At 27.9% G+C, this 23,084-nt stretch overlaps 1 protein-coding gene across 1 annotated transcript in view; it reads right to left on the bottom strand.

The window, feature by feature from the left end:
- The window catches only part of LOC111625699 (microtubule-associated protein 2-like), a 32,557-nt gene that overhangs the window by 2,054 nt on the left and 7,419 nt on the right, over positions 1-23,084 (bottom strand). Inside the window, exons 2-7 of the mRNA XM_023368913.1 lie at positions 12,873-18,037; positions 3,558-4,178; positions 3,081-3,109; positions 2,874-3,000; positions 2,681-2,799; positions 1,765-1,902 (exon numbers count right to left, since the gene is read on the bottom strand). Of these exons, the coding sequence (XP_023224681.1) occupies positions 1,765-1,902; positions 2,681-2,799; positions 2,874-3,000; positions 3,081-3,109; positions 3,558-4,178; positions 12,873-18,021 (6,183 nt within the window). The 5' untranslated portion in view covers positions 18,022-18,037. The remainder of the gene's footprint in view (positions 1-1,764; positions 1,903-2,680; positions 2,800-2,873; positions 3,001-3,080; positions 3,110-3,557; positions 4,179-12,872; positions 18,038-23,084) is intronic.

The following is a 23,084-nucleotide window of genomic DNA, read 5'->3' as shown; positions in this document are numbered from 1 at the left end:
AAATTAAATTATTAAAAATTCTGGTAGTGTTTTTTAATTTTTTCTTTACCTGATCCTCGGATGTCTCGTCGTCATATTGTAAACTCTTGAGGAAAGACTTCTTGTCTCCCTTCAGAGTCTCAATCTGAAGAGAAATCCAATTTATGATTTAATATTTAGCGGATTTTAGGCAATTGAGACCAACACAATACGGGAGGACGCATTGTATTCGGGTTGACACAATTTCTACTCAATCATGCAGGATCGGGGATGAAACACACACAAAGAGAAAGATGTTTGTTCTGAGAACGTCTGTATGTCTGTTGTGTTATTTTTATGATAAAGTCAAATAAAAAACTTAATAGATTTACAAGTAGTATTTATTATAATATTCATTATCACTTTCCAGAAATAAACTCTTTTTTTAAATTGAAACTTTATTAAAAGTATGCATATCCGCATACTTTTATATGTTTCCAAACAGCAAAATTTTATTATTTAATAATATAGAAAACATCATAGTTTATGCGCTAATACTTATTTCCGTAGTTCGAATTTACAGAACTAGGGAATAGTGTTATGGGAAGGTGTGGTGACGTGTTTTTCAACTAAAAAAGTAGGATGGATTTTCTTTCATTTCAAAATATATGTTTTTTTTTAAATTTTATAAATATATAATTATTATTATTTTNGGAGTGAAATGAGCATCCAAAGTAAGTAACATGTTACTTAATTTAAATTTTTTATATTAATATTATTTAGAGGGCAGCTAAAGAACTGCATTCAAGTTTCAACTGTCATACATTTATCTGGGATGTGATATTACAGAATTATAAGTAACTACCTACATCGTATTAATATAAATTTGAACTTAATAAAACTATGCTGGAATAATCAGAATCATTAAATCACAACTCATGACTTGTGATTTAACGATTCATGTTATCTTGCGTTGTTTATGGATTCACTAAAATAATAAAGAAAATGTATTAAAACAAAGTAAACGACAGCTATATAACTTATTTAATGACATAAATAAGTAAATATTAGCATCGTGTTTTCTAATACGTCGCTAATATTCTTGGAAAACGTTGTACAGATCTACTAGACATACGCTCAAATTATGGAATTTTGATTTAAAAAATCATAAGAATTGATTTATTTATCTTCACTACTTAAAATTCATAGACTTTTGCTGTGGAACTTTTTTTTACAGTAATGATTTCTTCTCCTCTCTGAAAACAAACAATTTTTTCTAAGCTGAATTAATCTGTTCATGATTTTAAAATATTCTATTATTAGTGCGAACAACAAATAATGCCTTGCTTTTAAATGAAAAACATAGGTATACAGTAGATTTCCCTATAAGACTGGTTTTTACAATTACGATTCCAATAAGACGGCGAAAAAATTGTGGCGGTATCCGTAAACAACGGTAAAAAAACTTTTATAATTCGATAAAACGTAATCGAGCAGCCGAACTACTTTCCGCCGTCCATCGCCACGCTACGGACAGTTTAGGCGGGTAAATTGGGTTTATTATCGTCTGTACAGTATTATATATATATTATTTATAAATCAATTTGTAAACTTAATTTTGACTTATTTTCTTGATTCGCAACATATTTACAGTGTCTATAAATACAATATATCAATTTGTTTAGACTGTTGATGGTGCATTTCTCAGGAATTATCATCATATCAACCATCTTCAGTAGTCATATAATCTTAATTAACTTTAACACCCCCAATAGGTGCCAGATATTTTAAAGTACGAGTCCCAACCTTAGGCTGTGCCTTATCCTTAAATTCCAATTTCTGGGTTATTATTTTCTTATCTCCTCCTCCTGGTTTATAATTAGCATTCTCTAATGATCCTATCTTAGAAGTTGCGTGCCACTCCAACTTTTTCACTGTAATTACCTGAAATAAAAGGAAACAAAAGTAAATTTATACGAAATGTTTTTATAAATTTCATACTATTAAATTCGATTTTACATAAAAACTGTTAGATCAATAACTAAGTAAAATGCCGTAGAATTTAAAATGTATATATTTATAATTAAAGTTTAATTTAAATTTTTGTTTATAATTATGGGGAAAAAATATAAATAATTTAATCCTTATCTACAGAGAAATTTAAAAGTAAAGGTAACTATTTGGAGGAAATTACGTTCTCAGAATACGCGGAAGAAAAGATTGGTTTTGAAAATGAACACCAGGGAATATATGTCGCTATGAAAGAAAAAATAGTGGCCAAATGATTTTGATAAGTGTTATAATTAGAAAAAAAGTCAGATAACTACTTTCAACCGACACATTCCTGCACAGTTGACTGCTTTTCATTATGTTTGTAAATGTTACACGATGTCGTGTTCTCCCATAAAAGATACTATTTTGCGATTTCATTTTCTGTTTAATGGAAACGGCGATTACACTATTTGCACCTATGATAATTTTTAAATCGTCACATACGGTAAGCATTAAATATCAGGAATCATCATCACCGAAATATAGTAAAATGTTCTCTGGATATTCGTGATTATGATATAATTATTATAACTAGTTAATTATTATAGTCTTAGCATTAATATAGCCTTTAATTTTATGGTGCCTCACGTTCACAAAAATCAGTTTTTTCCAATAAATTAGTTTTATTAATTGGAGAAACGATCATCGGCTTAAATATGTATTAACTTACTTTTTTATCTCCTCCTTTTGGTTTGTAGTGAATATTATCAAAGGAACCAATTTTTGATTTGACGTTTTTAAGATTTGGATTAGGAGCATATCCCACAGGCGCTTTAATAGGAGGAATTTCTTTAAAGAAAAAATTCGATCATTAATTTTTATTTTAATGACTATATAACTTTTTAAAGAATTTAACAATATACTTCTCTGATCTCCTTTGAGAGACTTGGAAGGAGAAAGTAGACCGTTTCTGGAATAAGGAGTCTTTTTAGGAGAAGAAGTTATCTTTTGACTTCCACCAAGAGGTTGTTTACTCGGAGAAGGCGGAGACTAAATATTTTATTAGTAAAAAATATTTAATATTTTTGATATATAACATTTATTAAATAATAACTAAATTCCTACTTTACCTTACTGGTGTCGGGAGTAGAATCAGTTTCTGCATTTAAAAAGATGTACAATTTAGTATTAATTTAAAAACATTTTAAATTATTATTAGGCCTATATAGCATATTATAATTATTTTCTTAACTATAAATAATAATTATATATTTAAAAACTACGTACTGGAAAGAGTTCGAAACGTAATGAAAGTTTTACAGAAACACCCTTTAAATTCGTTCTTGTGGTTATAATAAAGTGAATAATGATAAAAGAAGACACTTAATATGAATAAGAGGTTGATTTTCATGAATTCTTCGAAATTTTATATATGAAAATTTCTTTTAGCTTCAAAAATTATGTATGATAATTATAGTAACATAATTTTTTATAATTATTTATGCTCGGATCACCATCACTCGATATTTCAGATTCAATGATTTTACGTATTTTAATAAAGCTATATTAATTAAATAATAATATAATTAATATTAATTCTATCACACCTTTTCTGGTTAAACTTTTCTGTGATCTTCCGACTCGTTTCTTGACTGGCGATTTCGGAGTTTTGTCAACCGTTTCTTGCTCTTCTACCGGTTTTTCAATTTCTTTGGAAATCTCCGTTCTTTCCGGACTAAAGACCTTCTCTTCTTTCTTTCTAAGTCTTCTCCTTCTACGTTTCTCATCTTTGTTTATTGAAATTTCGGACTTTTTTGATTTCTTAGAAGGATGAACTTTGTCTTTTTCTATAGTTTCAAATTTTTCATCTGTCCTACTCGACGGAGCGGATTCATCTTGACTCGTATCTTTATCTTCTCTCTCGCTCTCTATTGAGATATTTGTCACTATAATTTCTTCTTTCTCTGAGACTATTTCATCCGTTTCTTTAGTTTCTACTTCAATTTTCAGATGAACTTCGTTTTCTTGAACTTGTTCCTCCTCTCTGTCTAATGGCACTTCTTCATCAAGAACCTTTCTTTCTATATCAGATTTCATATCGGATATAGTATCGATTTCATCGAGTTTCGTATCACTTTTAACATCGGGTTGTACGATGGATATCGCTTCAGATTTTTCTTCTTCTTTTAAATCACTTTCTACATCGTCAATATCAGGTTTTACATCAGCCTTGGCAACAGGTTTACTTATATCATATTTCATCTCTGGCTTCAAGTCGAGGGGTTCCTGCTTTGTTTCAGGTTTGACATCGGGCTTAACTTCCGCTTTCATATCAGGTTTCATTTCTTTCACATCGGGTTTTACTTCTGTTTTCACGTCAAGCTCCGCATCAGGTTTAACCTCTTTTTTCATGTCGGGTTTCAGGTCAGGTTTCACTTCTGACTTCACTTCAGATTTCACATCAGATTTCACGTCAGGTTTCTCTTCTTTCACATCGGGTTTAGTGTCATGTTTCACTTCTTCCTTCGCGTCAGGCTTCATATCANTTTCTTTATCACAAAATATTTTTTTTTTTATATTTTTGCTTATTTTATATCTTCAACATTTTGATAAAATTGAATAAAATTTATATAAATTAAATTGAAAATGCTTTTCTTTAGGCCCATTTAAAATTTGATCGATCTATTTTCCTATTCGAAAACATTCAATTTTTTCCTGGACGAAACAATTGATTATGTAGAATATACAAGCCATAAGACAACCTTATTCAATAAAACTATTTTATATAACTTAAAACATGCCCGACAAAAACTGTCAGAAGTATTCTAACTTTAAAACTCTTAAATCACAGCATATACGCTCCAGGAATGTTTATACGATACGTTTATCGTGTGTCAATAATTATTCTCTATAAAATGTGTTATTTTAATAATAAAAAAAATACATTTTTAATCTTTTAATTGTTTAAATTTTATTTTAAAAATTAGCATTTTTATGTATTTTATAATGTTGTATAACGCGCATCTAACCCAAGAAGCGTTAAACAAATACATTATTTTGTGATAAAAAATGTTATTTTAATAATGAAAAATATAATTTTTTTTAATCTAAATTTATAAAGTGAGAGTAATATATAGCTTTTAATCGTTTAAAGTTTATAAAATAGAATTTTTTGGTGTTATATCAACGCGAGTCTAAGCGAGGAGCGTCAAACGAATAAGTTCTAAAGGAAAAAAAAGTAACAAATTAATCATTTGTATTTTTTAAAAACGGATAAAATAATCGAAACACAACGTTTATAGCTAAAAATAAATGTTTTTTTCCTCTTCTTCCTCTGATCATATCGTGCAGTCAAACCATTACAGCGTGGCTGAGGAGATAGTTTACGGTCAAGTGGACCATATTGGTTTCTTGATGGAAGTAAATGAAGTTGTATAAAACTGGACGAAATTGTTGTTTCGTTCATCCTCAAACATTTCATTCTTAAAAATAAACTTATCGTTATGATAAAGCAATAGCGCATTATAGGACGAGATGCACGCTCGAACGGATACCAAATAACAGGTTGTACTTAATACAACAATGTTAATATATAAGGCAGGGATAATAAAAAATTGATAAGCTGTTCCGTTTTTTAAAGTTTTCCTATCTATATTGTTTTTTTTACGGAAAAATCGATTAAAATAAGCTTTAGGAATTAATTTTAATGAAATATTTTAAGTGTATCTTTATACTATTTTAAGATTTATTCTATTTTAATAACGGGACTCATTATATTTAATAACGCAACCGGTGCGTATTGATTTTCGAGCAATATTTGAACAGAGTTTATTGGAAAAATTTCAATTTACTTTAAAATTGAAAACAATATTTTGAGCTCCATTAAGAAAACTTGTTGCACAAAAATTTATTGCAGTTAATTACGTTTATGATGATAAGAAAGTAAGAAAAATGAAATGAAATAAAAGAATTTTCTCTTATTTTATTTTTTTTCATTTCAATTTCCTTGTTGGCCCATTAGGAAAAGACGGAGAAGATGTTTTAAAGGATTAACCACAGGTGGCGGCCCGAAGATAATTTACTCTTTTCTGTATTAGCAATGACACGAAATGAGAATTAGACCTAATTCAGGATTGAAATCGGCCAAGAGACCCTGGCTGGGGGCATTTGTCTTCGGCAATGGAAAGAAGTTCCAAAACAATTTGGTTAGAGGAAGGGATCGCAGCTTCCATTTGCAGATTTATATTTCTCTACTGTTACACGAAATGGGAATGTTTGCAGAGAAATAATGGGTAAACGCATTAAGAAGGTTTTTAATGGTTCTTAAACAACGAATATTTATTTCCACTTAAAGACTGTAGCAAATGCGTCGTATTTTATTCTTAACTGGAGTAGCTTTTATGAAACTGAAAAACAGCGATAATTTAGGGCGGAGGAAAAACGCGCATAATTTCTCTTCGGCCTTCTGCCTCTCATTTTCTCTTTCGCCCGATAGATTGGCTCGTTAAGACGTACCCATTAAAAGAGGCCGCTAAAGTTGCTTTTTTGGTGCTGCAGTAATTGGGATGAATCGACGCTTCATCTGTCTCCACTACTTGTGCGTCACGCAAGCTCGGATGGGAGAATGGCCGTTTTTCACGCTAGTAACAATTCTTGCTGCTTCCACTTTTAATGGCGTGAATTAAAGCATAATAAAGTGCATCATTCAATTTTCCTCTTTAGAAAAAAGATTAACGGAATTTATTGGCGGTGGTTAAAAAGTTTTTCGTTCCGGGCATATATTTTGTGGGAAAAATTGGTGTGTTCTCTTCATTTTTTTCTCCTAATTCCCCCCTTACTTCCACCCCGGGATGTTGCTTCTCCGGATATCCTAACTTATATTTATTTCTCTTTTTACAGTAATGTTTTGCATGATTTATAAAATAATTGAAGTAACAGTTAAGACGTATATAAACTATTTAACGAAAAATCATTTTCGAAAATATTTAAAAATTATTAACTTTCTCGTAATTAATTTCCCTTAATGGTTAAAGGAATTCCTCCGAAATTAATCTATCAAAAATTGATAATTACAGAAAAAATAATTAGTTTTTATTGGAGTTTTTTAATGAATTTGGTGGTCTTTTGTAGCCAATAACACCGAAACTATTTGTTATCTGCTTATAATTGCCGGTGCATATTTGCATTAAGGACATGTCAGAACATGTAATGGCTTCATTTATAGTGAAATTGAAATGGGAACTTTGAGCAATGGATGGAAAGTTTTGAGCGTTTTGCCTACTTAATACGTCTTTATTAAATGGCTAAAATATTTCTAACAATACGGATGCTGTCTGGAATAGAAAAATGAGGCTACTTAATCCATCCGTAGAGTTATTTTTGGCTATTATTCGGACGTCAAATTTCTGCTAAGTGTTGCGTGATTCTTGTAGCAAATTGCAGTCGACGACAAATTACCATCACCCTTTGATGACCATAGCAAGAGGAACCGTGCCTGCTTCCCATTAGTATCTACCGAGGTTCGGACATGACTGCTAATTAGAAATGTCTGTTATTTTCCCCGCTTATTGCCTGGACTTGAATTAAAATGATGGTTTTATTAGTCTTATTTGGCTTAACAGATATATACCGGTTTAGACCATTACCATACAAAGATTCGCTTCTTTCGTGTTACTAGCTAATATCCCCTAATGTATTTAAATTTTTGAGTTCTTACAAAGAAATAAAATACAACTATTTATGGTAATAATTAGATTTATTGAGGAAAAATTGATAATAGAATTTACTCTAACATCTGTTAATGGTCTTGGGGCGGGATTACATTAATTTATTTTCTCCAAATTATATTATTTCGGGTTTAAAATTTCTAAAGCATTAATGTGTTGAATACAAAGAATATTTATGAATTCAAAGAACCTTCTCAACTTTTTCCGTAGGTGCTCGCGACATCTGGTGAGCGAATACATAATTTTTTTTAAATTTTTATTTCTAATGCTTTATTTTTTTAGTAATTTATTTAAATTTTAATGTTTTCACTAATTTTCCACATTTTTATGAATTTTTTTAATATAGTAATTTATTTTAATTTTAATTATTTAATTTTTTTATATTTAAAAAATGGCATCTGGAAATAGTAATTGTTAAATTATTTAATATAAAGATTTGTTTAACTATTTAGAATTAATTTTAAAGAGCGATTTTAAGTATTGTATATAAAAATGCATAACAGGTAGGTTTATTTAATTTTGAAAACAATCGAGTAGTTATAATGTTCGATAACAGATGGCAGCATTATATTACTTATTTAAAAAACACGACATGATCGCATCCGTTTCAGAATTTTTTTTTCCGTTGGATATACGCAAATAATTATATTTAAATACAGATTTTGGAGGGGAAAACAAAAATAAAATTAAGATTAAATAAATATTAAAATGAACTTAATATATTTTACAATTAGGCGGAAAAAATTCTAAAAAACAATATTAATTTAATGAATAAATGCCATTTTGTTTGTATAAGTACAGTAATTTAAATTTTGTCCTGCAGTAGTTACAGGCAAACTATTATGATTAATTAATTTATATTTCATTTATTTATTTTTAAATAATCATATAAGTTATATAAACCATAATATATATAACTTATATATATATATTATAAGTAAATTTTGTCAATAAAAATTCTTTAATAAATCTGTGCAAAGTAAGTGTCTATGATTTAAAATTTCTATTACTCATGATATTACGAAATATGGAAAGAGTTAGAATTATTTCTTAATAAAATTACATAAAAATTTTATATATTCATTTCAGATAATTAAATATTTTTGTAATTAGTCACAATAAAAAAATTGTTATTTAAGATTTATTGTAAATTTTATATTATCGTGTATTTGTGCATCGATTATATTAATCACATTATTGATAGAATGCATCTTTTAAATGAAAATTTAGAAGTCACAGAAGTTTCCTTAATGTTGTTAGTAATCTGTTAATAAGAAGAAGCAAATATAAGGCGGGTCAGTAGCTAAGTTTATTAGCCATCTACAAAATACACACCTCTGAGATCATTATCACAAGGCTATTCCAGGAATCAAGGCCATATTTATATTTTTATATATATTTATATATATTTAATTTATTAATATATATATATATCTATTTTTATATCTTAGCTCACAAGGTTTTTATTATCTAACTTTTATCCGTTTTAGGCCCGCAATATACAAAACTTATCCCAATCCCACCCTCTTATAGTAACTTAGAATATAATTTCTGTTTCGATAAACCATACACTCTCAGCCTCTCTAGAATATGAAACATACACACGAACATATTTTGCTAATTGGATATTATTACAGCGAAATGGGGCTTTTGCAGGTTTACACGATACATTTCAATCTGACAAATGAAAGCAAACCCACTTGTGGAAAGAACGAAATTTCATTTTTTTCTTATTGTTTTTATTAAAAATTTAGATGCAGATATGACAGAAAGTGAAAGTGATGCAATAGATATGTGTTTCATAATACTTTTAAGATAATATAAAGTTCAGTATGATTGTATTTACCAATCCCCCATACAATTTTTTTTTAATATCCCGTATAAAGACGTATTGTATTATATAAAGTTTTAAGGCTTTTCTTTTAGATTGTATCAGTAAAATATATATATGTAATGTATATGAATAGGTGATTGTATATTAAGATACTGTAAAATTTGTGTCAGTTACAAATCTCTGCCATATCTCATCGACAAAAGTGGCACTTTAAGCCAAGAAAAATTGCAAATTAAATTTAATAAATCATCAACTTGAGCATTTATAAAAGAAACCCATTTAATGTGTGAATAAATATTCGTTCTTTCCCCAAGAAATACATTAACATATATTAAATGAAGGAACTATATTTTCAGTTTTTCTAATGTGTAGCATTGATTAAAATATGCAAGACGACAGCTAGAATACGTATCCTTTAGTTACTGTAATGGAAATAAATTAATTTCGGGATATGGATCGTCTATATTCTATGCAGTAACATCTTGACTCTGGGTAGTTTCCTGTGTTGTTGTAGTTGTATCTTCCTGAGCGGCGGGAGTCTCAGTCGAACCTGATTCTATAGGTTGCTGAAAACAAATAATAATATCACTAATTATATAATTTAGAGCATTCTTATTACTATTTATGTAGCCTATATATATTTAAGCTCTAACATGTACGAGACAAGCTATCTTATTAATTAAATGAACTTCAGTATTGTTGACTTTTCATGTTGTATATAATAATAATAATAATAATCTTCATTGGAATCTATTCTATTTTTCGAATCTTTAAATTAACTTTGTAATTAAAAAAGTTAAGTCAATGTTGAGGAATTTAATAATATAAACTAATTATTAATTACTTTAAAATATTTTTTTAATTAACACAATTAAAATTACAAAATTAATTATAATTTTTTTTAACTAATACGAGACGAAATAATGCAGAGATGGGAAATAAATCAATAAAAAATGAGAATATTTTTTAAAAATGATAAATAATTAAAAGGAAGAAATGAAAAGTAAAAATGATTTTGTGTTGTGTTTTCGTGCCACGTTACAAAATTGATACTTGTGATGATTTTTAAATGTTTTAAAAGATATTCAAATTTTTATTGCGTAAGATATAATTTTATAAAATTTATTTAAAATCTAGGTTATTATTATACTGTACAAATAAGAGAAGTTTATTAAGAGAATTTTATATTAAAAATAATGAATTAATTTAATATTTTATTCGGAAATGAATTTAAAATTTTAAAACAAAATCTAATTTTACCGAAAAGTTCCTCATTTTCGTCTAACCGACATTAAATATCTTCATTAAGTATGACCTGAACATTTTTAATACGTAATCATAACTTGCAAAATTCAGATTAATGTCGAAAGTATTTATCAATATCATTGTCTTGATGTATTGTAACATTTAAAAACGATATTTGATTTATATTTACGGCTTAATAACAGTGGAAATTAGAAAAAGAATTTATTGATTACAAAGTTTAGTTGGACATTATAAGTTACTTTATTTTACACTAGATGGCACTGCTTTACTCACTTCAAATTTTTTTTGAATGTGTTTTTGTGGATAATTTTCAGAAAATTCCCCCCAAAATTTATTTTCAAAATTAAATAATAATAAATTTTGAAAATTTATTATATTTACGTACGAAAGAATTTACTGGTAAAGATTTTTTAAAATGAATTTTTGAACTTCATTTCGGGTATTAGGCCTATTCATTCAAATTTTACGTCTTATAAACGATACCTCGTTACAACGATACTCGATAAAACGGCGCTATAAAGCAATTTAAGTACATAATTATCAACACACGCGATTTTAGATGACTAAAGCCAGAATTTAATTACCGAGCTGATTTGTATTTCTCACGAAATTTCTATTATATTTTGATAAATTAAAAGACAGAATAGGATTTTTAAAATTAAATTATTAAAAATTCTGGTAGTGTTTTTTAATTTTTTCTTTACCTGATCCTCGGATGTCTCGTCGTCATATTGTAAACTCTTGAGGAAAGACTTCTTGTCTCCCTTCAGAGTCTCAATCTGAAGAGAAATCCAATTTATGATTTAATATTTAGCGGATTTTAGGCAATTGAGACCAACACAATACGGGAGGACGCATTGTATTCGGGTTGACACAATTTCTACTCAATCATGCAGGATCGGGGATGAAACACACACAAAGAGAAAGATGTTTGTTCTGAGAACGTCTGTATGTCTGTTGTGTTATTTTTATGATAAAGTCAAATAAAAAACTTAATAGATTTACAAGTAGTATTTATTATAATATTCATTATCACTTTCCAGAAATAAACTCTTTTTTTAAATTGAAACTTTATTAAAAGTATGCATATCCGCATACTTTTATATGTTTCCAAACAGCAAAATTTTATTATTTAATAATATAGAAAACATCATAGTTTATGCGCTAATACTTATTTCCGTAGTTCGAATTTACAGAACTAGGGAATAGTGTTATGGGAAGGTGTGGTGACGTGTTTTTCAACTAAAAAAGTAGGATGGATTTTCTTTCATTTCAAAATATATGTTTTTTTTTAAATTTTATAAATATATAATTATTATTATTTTTCATTTTATAAAGTCTTTTTGTAAAAAGTAATAATATTTTGAAATGAACAGGATAGACAAAGGAATAACAATGGAGTGCAAGTAAACAAAATACAAACAACAATTAATAAATACATACTGTGTCTGTATCACTTTCACTGTCACCTTGCTGTGTGAAAAAAATAAACATAAACAGTAAATATAGTGCTTTGTGCAATAAATAAATAATGATAATATAACTTTATATTAAATTATTATTAACCGCAGCTTAATTTATTAGATATTACATTAAGAACTTAATTATTCGGAAAAATATATTATACGTATACAGTATTATATATATATTATTTATAAATCAATTTGTAAACTTAATTTTGACTTATTTTCTTGATTCGCAACATATTTACAGTGTCTATAAATACAATATATCAATTTGTTTAGACTGTTGATGGTGCATTTCTCAGGAATTATCATCATATCAACCATCTTCAGTAGTCATATAATCTTAATTAACTTTAACACCCCCAATAGGTGCCAGATATTTTAAAGTACGAGTCCCAACCTTAGGCTGTGCCTTATCCTTAAATTCCAATTTCTGGGTTATTATTTTCTTATCTCCTCCTCCTGGTTTATAATTAGCATTCTCTAATGATCCTATCTTAGAAGTTGCGTGCCACTCCAACTTTTTCACTGTAATTACCTGAAATAAAAGGAAACAAAAGTAAATTTATACGAAATGTTTTTATAAATTTCGTACTATTAAATTCGATTTTACATAAAAACGGTTANCAGGTTTCACTACTTCCTTCGCGTCAGGTCTCATGTCAGGTTTCACTTCTTTCACATCGGGTTTCGCGTCAGGTTTTACATCAGGTTTCACTTCTTCCTTCGCGTCTGGTTTCCCTTCTTTCACATCGGGTTTCGCGTCAGGTTTTACGTCAAATTTCACTTCTTCCTTCGCATCAGGCTTCATGTCAGGTTTCACTTCTTTCACATCGGGTTTCGCGTCAGGCTTTATATCGGGCTTCACTTCTATTTTCACTTCGGATTTGAAGTCTGTTTTCATTTCAGGTTTTAGATCAAGTTTCACGTCATCTTTCTTAGATTTTACATCAACTTTTGTATCTATTTCTACCCTGGATTTCACTTCTGTTTTTATATCACTTTTTAATTCTGGTTTTACGTCAGCAATATCGGGTTTTACATCGTGTTGCGCGGCTTGGTTTAATGCATCCCCCGTTTTAGTAAGGACGGCTTTTTGAAGTTCTTTATCATCAGGCACTAGAGAAGAAACAAATCCATTAATCGAAGACATTTTAGAACTGTCCGTCTTTTCTTCACTTTGTTCTAAATAAGCAGCACTTTTTACAAAAATTTCATTGTCTTTTTGTTTCTCCGAAGGCATTTTATCTAAAGCAGCATCCGTTTTCGAATCGGGAACAGATTTTACATCTTTAGGTCCAATTATAATCGATTCAGAAATGGATTGTTTATTTACAATGGACTGTGTTGGCGAAATTTCTGCGGGTGCATCTTCATTTGTAACGGATTTACTAGGTTCTTTTATTTTTTCAGATTCTATATTGGAAATAGTATGGGATGGTGACACGCCCACAGTTGGAAGAGGCCTCTGTTTCTGTTTCGATGATTGACTTTTCATTTGTATTGTCGATTCTACTTTCGTTTTATCAATAGTATGTATATGTGGTTCTTCTGTTGTAAAAGGTAGTGATTGTTTATCTGTCTTTTCTTTAGGAGAGAGAATTGGAGATGCGGGTTTATCTTTGGGGAGAGAGATTTGAGAGTCTAATGTTTCTTTTTCAGATTTAAGTGATGTTTGTTTAAGATTAATTTCATTTAAAATATGTGACTGTGTTTGTAAAGTTTCTTTATCTTTACTTTCGATTTCATTATCTAACTTATCTTTCATAGAATCGGCTAACGGCTTTAAAGTTCTTAATTCATCAGAAATTGTTTCAATTTTGAAACTAGAAGACGTGTCTTTTTCATTTAGTTTTTCTACTGTTTCGTTTGTATCTTTTATACTACCCGATTTATCTACAGTTTCTAATTTTTGTGAGAATATTAAACTTTCGGCGGAGTCTTTAATTAAAGTCTCTGCTATCTTTTTAGATTCAGAAGACGTTTCTAACTTTTTTGAAGTATCTACAATTTCTTGTTTAGATTCAATCGGCTTTTTCTGTAACATATTTAGTGATAGAGTTGAATGTTTTGTAGGTTCGGAAATCTCAGAAAGCATATCTTTAAGCGGTTTCACCTCTTTCGATTTCTCAATTTCTAATGGCACTTCTTCTGAAATATTGGATGGAGATTTTCTCTCTTCTTTATATTCTGTTTTTTGAGGCAATTCCTTTTCAGGTTTTTTCGAAACTTCTTTTTCATCGACTAGTTTTGAAGAAATTTTTTCATTTTCATTTGACGTAGATATTAACGTATCTTTCTGTTTTGGCAAATCTTTAATTTCTTTTTGTTTATCGGAATCAATAACAGGTATTGCTTTTGAACTATCTTTCTGTAAGGAGATTTCTAAATCACTTCTTTTTTTATCCGTTGACAGATCTTTGGATATTTCTGAATATTCTTTTGTGGGAGGAACTTGTTTTTCTTCAGTTCCATCATCATGTTTTAATAAAGATGATTCCCGAAAACATGGTAAAATTATTTCTTTCTCTGGAATTGACTTTGAAGGCAAACTTTGAAATTCTATTTCTTTTGATACTTGCTTTTCTTTTGATTCAGAAATTTGATTCTCTTTAACTATAACTGTTTCTTTTGTCAAGTTTACGTCAGTCTTCACAACAGACGCTATTAATGGCACTTCTTTTGTAAATTCCGATTTACTATGTTTATCATCGGATGTAGGCAGTTCTTTCTCCTTTGAATCGGTTGAAAGCAGCACCAATTTTCCCTTCTCTTCAGGAAATTCATATTTATTTTCTTTCATTTCGTTCATGACAAAAGTTTTGGTCTCTGCGAGCTTATTAGGAACGTTTTTATTTTCAGTCTGATCGTCTTTATCGACTGTAGGTTTTAATGATTCTATTTCTTTATCGTCAGAAACAATAGAAAATGTTTCATGTTTTTTTGACATTTCTTTTGGCGATTCATCTTTAGTATATTGTTTTTTTTCTTGAGAAATACTAAATGGTATATCAGTAACTTTTGTTTCCATTTCAGCAGAATAAATTTCTTGCAATAAATTTTTATTATTTTTATCTGCAACTTTCGTTTCTTTCTCATTATCTAATTTTATGCCTGTACTAGGAATTACCTGTTGTACTTCAGAAACGAAAGAATCTTTTATATGATCTAATTGTTCTTGGACAATGGTTTCTGATTCAGGTAATATTTTCTTACTTTCAGTCTGTTTTTCACTAATTACTTTTTCTTTTTCAGTTTTCTCATCTTTCAAAAATTGATCTATCTTTGAAAGTGTTAAATCTTTCTCATCTTTAACTATTTCAAATGGTTGTTTTGATTCTTTTTGAGAAGTAATTTTTTCTGCTGTGGTTTGATAGGTGGAAGGTTTTGATAGAACTTTTTGATTTTCTTTGCTTAACTGTGATAAATGTTCTTCGGTACCAAGAACGGCAGTTTGACCTATTAAGAATACTTCTTCTTTTGGTAATGATGTCGAGTCTGAAAGCTTACATGTATCTAATTTTTGCTTCGTTTTGATATCCGTTTCTATTGTTGCTTTGGCATCATCTTTTAAAAATGACTGAGCTTTTGTTTCTTCTGTAACGGATTTAGAATATTTACCTGTTGACATTTCTTGATATTCAAACTGTGGTACTTTTGATTTTTCTGATTGTTGTTGTTCGTGATTTTGAGAACATATTTCGGATTTAATTTCTAATTTTTTATCATGTTTTTCAGTTTTTTCTGACGAAGGACATGCGATCATTTTTTCGAAAGATGTAGCGGTAGCATCCACTTTATCCTGTAAAATATTTGTATGCTCTTTATATCCTTGCTTCGATTTATCTTCTTTTTCTTTTTCCGAAACAGCAGATGGATAAATATTTTCTTTGTCATAAACAGACTTTTCTTCGTTTATTCTATCTTTTCCTATATCTTTCATGTTTTGTAATATCTCTTTTTTTTTGGAAATTGAAACCTCTGTTGAGAAAGTTTCATTTTCTTTCGAGATTGACGATTCTGCTTGTGCGATTCCAATTTCTTTCTTCGATGGCATTTGTTTCTGTATAAAATTCTCTTTGTCTTCTTTAACGGCTGCAGATTTTTCTTTTTTACCTTCTACATTTGTAACAAGCAGCTCATTTTTTTTAATTACATCTGATACTTTATCCTTATCTTTTTGTAATTGAAATGCAGCCACTTCTTTATCCGACGGCTGTTTATCTTTATGAATTGACGGTGACCCTTCAATGACTTCCTCTTTGCAAGGCAAAGAACTTGATTGAATTTCTTTTTGTGTTTCGAGTGAAGAAAAACATTCTTTTTCTATTGAAATCGCTTCTTTTTTATCTGTTTCTATTGATTTTTTTGACTTATCTTCAGATTTTACTTCCGATTCTTTTGGTTGCGGAATGGTTTCGGGTAAATTGATTGACGATTTTGATTCTATTTTAAAATCTTTTACAGCGAAAGAATCCGATATGGATTCCTCCAAAGCGTTTATTTTTTCTTCAGCTTTCGCAATTCCTTTTTTATCAGTAATATCTTTCCCAGGGATAGACGTACTTGAAATTGTTTTCGAAACTGGTTTAACTGTTTTTGTAATTACAGAATCAGCTTTTGGTACTGTTTTATCAAAAGTATCTTCTTTAGCTTGCGTGTGAGAAGTTCCTAATTCATGCTGTTTTTGATCTTTTGTTAAATCATGCTGTTGCTGTGAAATAAATGAATTTATCTGATTACTGTCTGATATAGATTTTTTGGCATCACTTAATTTATCACTTTCTTTTTGGGTTAATAATTTTTCAGTATCTTTAGAAGGCAATGGTTTTGATTTATCAAAAGTACAAATAGTTTCTTCAATAATATTCTTAGATTTCCCCAAATCCGAAGCTTGTTTTAACGAAATACAAACGTGAGAAGGTGAAGAATCAGAAATCACAGTCTTGGACGGCACTTGTTCACTAACCAATTTATCAGTTTGAAATTCTGATGTTTCGTTATCTAACAAAGACTGCAAATTTTTAGATATTAAAGTGTCTTCAGTCCTTATGACATCGACTTTATCCTGATCACTTTCACGAATTAAAGATTTTTTGAAAGAAGATTCTTCTTTTCCTGAATCTGTTTTTTCTTTTGTATGGAAAGAAAGATTTCCTACACTTCTAACTTCAGTTTTATTACGATATAACGAATGCTTATCCGAATTCCAGTCTAATAACGAAGACGGTTGACTTGTTTCGTCTAAAGGTAATTGTGTTAAATCTACATACGTAGTAGTAACAGTTTCTGTTTCCTCTACGGGCTCTTTTCTTAAACTAATTTCTGGAACAGTACTAGATCTTTGTAAATCCGTTTTGATTTCATTCGTTTCTCTAGCAATTCTTTGAGCCGATGAAGCAGCATCCACTGGAATTTCCGCGAACTGTATCGTAGTTGTATGAGATTTTTGTTTAGTTAAATCTTCACTAAAATCATTAGAACTTTTTAAAATAGGTACAGTTTTCTCTTTAGGTGAATCCTTTGAACGTATTTCTGTTTCAGTTATTGTTTTACTGGATAACTTGGGTTGATCTTCTTTAACCTTACTATCTGTAATGTCACTGTCCCCATTTTTACCCCCGTTTCTACTTAAAGATGTTGAACCTTGAAGCTGCGTAATTAAAGAGGAAGAACTTTCAGTTTCCTTAGTTTTTACGAAAATAATCTTATCTGAAGTCTTTTCGGCACTAGATATCTGTTTCGGTATTTCAGAGGTTGAGGGAAGTTTCTTATCCATGTTTAGACAAAAATATCTGAAATATTTTTAAAATAAATTATTACAAATTCTATTACAAATTGTTATTGCAGCCAACACAAAGGGAAAATTTGCGATTCTTGTTTTTGAGAATTAATATTCAAATTATAATTAACCAATTTATTTTTCAATAGGAAAATGATCTATAACTCTTGAGTCAACGTGAAATTCCTAATGCTATTGTTAACGATTTTTATTGCTCATAATCAGGTTATCATAAATAAAAATGACAACGTTAATACATAACCACGTAGCAATTTATCTAAATAGAAAAGCTACTACAGGCACATCCATTTTGGATAGGAACAAATCGAAATCAATACATCTCTGTCAAAAGTTCAGTATTAAACTAAAAATAACACTCGCACACAAGCCTATATATTATAATATATAATATAATACACACATATTATGAAAATGTCTTAATCTTTAAATTTCAAATTATCAGCAATGTGCACGCAGTTATTATTTTAGCATATAAGCATGTATAGTTATTATAATTTTATATATACTTAACATATTTTACAATGTTACATTAAAATATATGCATATTTACTTCTTTTTAGGTTACTTTTTAAAAATATTTTTGTACAATAACAATGTGTAAAGAATATTAAAAGCAATAAAATAAAACGGATATGAAACTATATAAGAGAATAAATATTCTAAAATTCACACACGAATCATATATCTTTCTTCGCGTATACAGTACTTCTACAAATAAAGAATCTTTCCTTTCTTATTTTTCCTTAAGTAGTTGTCAGGATTCTTAGAAAAATGAAATTAATGTTTCTGAGTATTTAATGATATTGTTATTTGAAATCTCATTATTGCTGTCCTAAGAGACGTGAATGAAAAAGTTTGATTGAACAATCGTTCACTAATGTGATTTTTTTTTACTTTTGGTTTTATTAAATTTATATTTTCGTTGATTATAATAGAAGTCTAAGCAATGCAAAATGCAGCGAATCAATTATGAAATAAAATAATAAAATCAGAAAACCAATAAATGAAGAATATAAAATTAAAATTAATTAATTAAAAATTCTCGTTTAAAAATAAAATTTTATATTTAAGAAAAAAATCAGTCAGATTAATTCATATAGAAAGAATCCTTTACAACGGATAAAGAATAAAATTCCATCTTTACAACGGTTTTCTAACAAGCGTATTTGAAAACTTCAATACGATAATTTACTTCAATAAATAGCAACGTATAATATATTGTTAGTAATGCTATAATATAATGCTTAAAGCTAGTAAGAATATCACAAAGATAACAACAATGATAATAGCACCATCATTTCAATCACAGCAAATTTCACACTTCACAACTTCAGGCATTAATTGCAGCATTTTAAAATGTATTTTATTATGTAATTGTTGATTATTTTTTTCATTTAAATGAATATTATAATATGAAATTTTCAGAAATATAAATAATTTTTCTTAGATAATATTCTATTCATTAAAATATTTACTTTTTATATACATTTCGCCATTTCAAATTATACCAAAGATAATGTGATTGACGAGTAATTTTACACACGTTAATTAAAATCTTAATTGTGTTTTAATAGAGGGAATTCATTTCATTATTTATCTCTGAGTAGACCTACAATTATAATGTAGAAATCAATTAACAAAATATATTGTTAATGAATCAAAGCTCTTAAATTACATTTTATACTTTTCTCGCATAATCTTTATTCATATTTATGTAAAACTTAATTATTTATCATTAAACAAAAGAATTTCAATGATTTTTTAATACTTTCACGTATTAAAAAATAAATTATTATTCAGGAAATTGTTATAAGGCGTATAAAATACCTTATGTTAATAAATGTATAAATAAAGTAAACCATAAGTTTAAAACAGAACATAAAAGTTTCATAAATAATGGGGTCGTATAATACCTTACACGAATATCTAGGCTAACTTTAAAGGCACGAAACTGAAAGTTAAATTTAATTTATTGTAATAAAATATATTTGAATTTTCCTAACTTTGATATGGAAATAACATTGAACAATCTCAATAGTTATTTTATTCAACATACAAAAAATAGACCAAAGAATCATCAAGAATTAAAACGATTCCTTGGCGATTTTGAATGTATTTTGTATTTTTTGTTTCGTTTTCTGAAAAATTCAGAAAGAAGCCATTTTATAGAAAGATGAAATTTATTTTAAATAGTTATAAGGACGTTTGAAATGATATTTGGGTTTGATTAAAGTGTTACGGATATCTGCGGACGATTGTCATTTATTATGCCAGAAATATTAAGATTAAAGATACTTCTGAAGAATAATGTAGAAGGATATATCTTTCTTTACAATAGACATGAATAATAAATTATAAAATGCCTTTGTAAAATATTTATAGGCCTGCTCTTACTGTTAAATATACATAAAAAATAATAAATTGATAAAGTATTCCAAGCAACCGTAAATTTTCTAATGAAAAATGCCCAAATTTCTATTATATTTTAAAAGAAATACAAAAGAATAAATAAAGTTTATACAATAAGGTTAAAATGATTTGATAATAGTAAAAGATCCGAACAAAATCAGATATTTTTTCGGTTTCCGTTTCTTCACGTTAAAGAATATTTCCCTTAGGATTAGGAAACTCTCTTTTTACAAAAATTCCAACGCTTTCAATTTTAGAAAGGATACAACAAAACTATAAAAGGCCTACAGGGAAATATCCTCAAGTTCTATTTTGTAAATTTTGCTGACTTCATACAAAGAAACTCATTTAAAATAAAAGAAATGACCTAAATATAAATGAGCCATTTGTAATTACTTCCTGAATACTGTCGTTTATTTACAGAAGTTCCCAGCAAATTTGAGAAAATGATAAATAATTACTTTGAAATATCAATGAATAGAGTTTCGCAAATCAATATTTTATTATTTCATTTTCATTTCTTTAATATATTAAATTTTTAAATATATTTTCTGTGTTATTATTAAATTTTTTAATCAAAGATCTCTGAAAAACAATTACATCAAACCAGATAAATTTGTTACAAACTAGTAGACAGAGACCAAAGTTATCTTTGACATAAATCTTTTCCTCCTCATTTAATTTCATTTGTATTAGTTCATTTCAAACATTCTTATCATACGTTACTATATTTATTAACATTTGAAGAATTTTTATAACCATTAAGGCTGAAAATAATAAGAACTTTTTGGAATTTTAATATTTTAATTTAGGTTGGTATGTATATAAGTTGCTAGTGCGAAAGCAATATAAAATAATATAAGATATTCAGAAATAGAATACATTAATGATTTAAATTAAAATAAATTTTATTATTGTCTTTCGGTATAACATTTCTCCCTTGTATAAAAACATTCTTAATTCTTAGATGAAAATATAATTTTGTAAATATGCTTATAAAAAACATGTAGAAATTATTATTAAAAGATATAAGCTTGATGATAATTAGAAATAATTATTCCCAAAGAGTAATAAAAGCATGGAATTAGAAAAATCCTTGCAAATTTAGACATTTATATGCGAACATGTACATAAATATAGAAGTAGGAAAACAATCGATGCAACAGTGACGCCGACAGACTGGATACACCCGACGCCATTATTATCTTCTATCTAAAATTGAACTGAACCGATACAATTCTAATTAACTCTTATCTCTAGAGGCAAGTTTCTGGTTGATTATACAGTACTTAAGTTTTTCTTAATTAACACGGTATCGTATCCTGTTTCTTTAACAATACTTTAACATATTTTCTGAAGTTTTAATGAAATATATTCAGCATTACCTATCCAACGATAGCGTGATATGAAGTTTTTTTTTTCCATTTCCCGTCGAACGTTGATAGAAATGTCCTGCTGGGCTACGCATTCCCTAATTTTACTCAGGATACGATGATTCATTTTGATATTACTGCTGTTGTAAGTCATATAATTGCTAAAGTAATGGGGTGATTTACTATTGACAATTCTGTCAGGACACATTTTATAAAACAAATTAATTATCTAACAAAATCCGGAATATTTCTGTGACCTTCGAATGGAATTTCGGCATCAGAAAGGAACGCTGTCTAGAAGAGATTTTCAATGGAATGTATTAATTTTCTATTTATAATTTTATAAATAAATTTATTAAAAATATAGCAAGCAATTTATTTAATAATCGAGATGACAATAAAAAAGGCACACCCAAATTTCTTTCAGAATAGAATTTCGTAGTGACGAAGAATCTCCACCCAGAAAATATCGAGATAAAAGTTTAACGAATTTCCATCAAGATTTAATTGCAATATGCTTTGTTTAACGTTTATTAATATGCAAAAATGTACATATTTTATTTAATTAGTTTAAATATTTGAGGAATTTCTATTTTATTCATTAGATTTTTTTTAATATATTTTTTTAAATTATTAAAATTCAAGCTTTTCTTAGATTTAATATATCAAATTTATGTAATAAAAAATCATCAAATGAAAACAAGAAAAAATAAATTTCCATGTTTATCACAAATTTGCTTGTTTCATTAAAATATGCTATTAAAACTCTAACAATTTAATCAAAGATTTAATTATTACTTCAAATTAGGCAAGACTAACAGCATTAATTTATAAAGACAATTTATGTCCCTTATTATATTGTATATGAAAGTTTCATTTATAATAATATATCAACCTACAAATGTTTTAAATGTAGGCTATATATTTAATATAAACAAAAAGTATTTTTAATAAATTAAAAGTAAATTCCTACCTTTAATTAATTTTTCATTATATAAATGTAATTTTAAATAAAGTTTTCAAAATAAATTATGTTTCATATTATAAATAGCAATGCTAATTGTGAAATGTAATAGTACATAATTGTCTATTAATTTTAATCATTTCTAACTTTAAATTTATAAACTTTTCTAATATAAATTCTTAAAATTTCCATATATTTATTTTTTGAATAGAAAAAACTAAAAATTAAAACATTACATAGTTATATATTATACGCCCTTAACCATGCATATTTCATTAAAATTCCGTAAAAAA

Source organism: Centruroides sculpturatus, unplaced genomic scaffold (genome assembly GCF_000671375.1).
Source record: "Centruroides sculpturatus isolate CEXI.00-Female unplaced genomic scaffold, Cexi_2.0 scaffold78, whole genome shotgun sequence".
Lineage (NCBI taxonomy): Eukaryota > Metazoa > Arthropoda > Arachnida > Scorpiones > Buthidae > Centruroides > Centruroides sculpturatus.
Note: the sequence above shows the minus strand (reverse complement) of the source record. Positions and strands in the feature narration are given on the sequence as shown.